This window comes from Gavialis gangeticus, unplaced genomic scaffold, assembly GCF_001723915.1.
Source record: "Gavialis gangeticus isolate Ggan-Ray unplaced genomic scaffold, GavGan_comp1, whole genome shotgun sequence".
Lineage (NCBI taxonomy): Eukaryota > Metazoa > Chordata > Crocodylia > Gavialidae > Gavialis > Gavialis gangeticus.
Window position 1 is genome coordinate 33,870,741 of NW_017729025.1, and position 1,905 is coordinate 33,872,645.

General features: G+C 48.1%; 1 protein-coding gene across 1 annotated transcript in view; it reads right to left on the reverse strand.

Annotated features, from left to right (window-relative positions):
• Positions 1-1,905, reverse strand: part of GLRX5 (glutaredoxin 5) — a 13,043-nt gene that overhangs the window by 10,285 nt on the left and 853 nt on the right. The window contains exon 3 of the mRNA XM_019519905.1: positions 1,657-1,905. Within this exon, the coding sequence (XP_019375450.1) occupies positions 1,657-1,905 (249 nt within the window). The remainder of the gene's footprint in view (positions 1-1,656) is intronic.

Here is a 1,905-nt window from a genome sequence, read left to right on the forward strand (position 1 = left end):
AAGCCACTCTAATAACTGCCAGTTCTGCCTTTTCTAAACTAAAATAGCTTTAATATTTTATAAAAGTTAATGATGTCAATTAAAAACACATAGAAGGTAAATTTTAATACTTAGTTTTAATCGATCTCTAAAATAAAATAGGTTGAAAAGTATAAAAGAGCTTTTGGTCTCAATATTTTAGATTAGCCATGGCCTCTCTTGACACTTAAAGCTATGAACCTGAAAAGCAACATTATCTGATCTTATTTCTAACAACTACAGTTAATGAAAAAAAGAATAACCAACACTGGCCGAAGACAAGGAACGGGGAGAGCACCTGATAGATCTATACACACAGACAAAGTATTAAATCCTTATTCCATTTAAGTAAGTTTCAAAGTCTTTTCTTTAAGCATTATTAATGCCATGCACCTACAATCTTCAGTGGAGGTTTCGGGGGGGGGAGGAAGATGTAGGGGAAAAGAGGGGAGAGAAGAAAAGGCTGCACAACCTTGATGTGCAAATAACCAGATGTCTTACATCAAGCAAATCCAGAAGAGAAGCAAACAGTAAAATGTCAAGTTATCATATTAGCAACCTTCTAGTGGCAGTCCAGCAATATACAAAACAATTACAATAATCCAAAAGTAAACATTTCTTCAGTAAACATTTTGCTATTCAAAATGTCTTGTGCAAGTTAAGGACACTAAGAGGCAGCACATTTTGGTTCCCCACCAAAAATAAAGCTCCTGACCAACTATGGCTGATACATGGCACATTTACATTTCATGGCATACCTGCAAGCTCTCAACTGTACCACTCCCATCTTAATAAAACATGGTATTTTGAATGGAACATGGAAATCCCCATAATTCCCCTGACAATTTCTCCCACTTCTGTAACCCAGAAGCAGTTACAAAGGGGAGGGAAAGTCAGGAAAATAAGTCAGCTGTCTTTTAATGCAATTTTGCAGCTATTGGCAAGGCTGACAAGCAGCACCACAGGAACATGCAGGCCTCCCAGAACCGCTGCACACGAATCACCATGTTCTGGGGGCAATTAGAAGGCCCACAGAAAGAATAGCAAAAGTTAAGATGATGAAAATAACTGTTCCTGGATTACAGCTTATCTGTGCTTTCTACTTAACATCCCATGACTAAAACCTAAAACTGCTGAGAACCAGAAAACGCAGTTTTCAAGAAGGAAAGGGCATCAGGAGCTGATCTAACCCTGAAAAGACAAGAAAACGGAATGAGGCACTGCAGTATAACACATCAGCAACCAGACGCAGCTCGTATCCTGTTTCCAAAGGCTTGCAGGAAGGTCTGGACTCCCCCTGCCGAGGCCCACTCTTGTTTGGGGGACTTTGTGTGCAGCCCTACGACATCAACGCCAGCCTGCTTTTTCTGCACTGGATACAGGCCCACCGCGTCCTGCAGCAACGCAGACAGCGGAGAAGAAATAAGAGAGAAGAACGAGCCACATCCAGGGTGCTCAAGACCATCGGTTGCGGTTTGAGAGGGGCCACATGTCCTGTCTGTCAAGCGCCTGCCGGCAGGCACACCACCCTCGTGCCTCGCCCATCGCAGCAGCCACCTGCCAGGGGGCGGCGGAGCACGGGGCTGCCCCGCACTGATAAGGACCGATAGAGGGGGGAGGGGCGCGGGCGTCGCTGACCTTGGCGCAAGCCGGGGTCCTGCAGCACGTCGTGCGCGCGGTAGTCGACCACCCCGTGCAGCCGCAGGATCTGCACCACGGCGTTGCTGAAGCCACACTGGGGCTGTGCGGGGCTGCCCTTCATGAACACCACCACCGGGTGTGCGCGCACCAACCGCTCCACCACCTCGCGCGAACCCTCGCCCTCGCCGCCCGCGGGGGGCCCTGAGCCCGGCGCCGCCTGACAGACGGGCCGCGCCGCCCACCCCG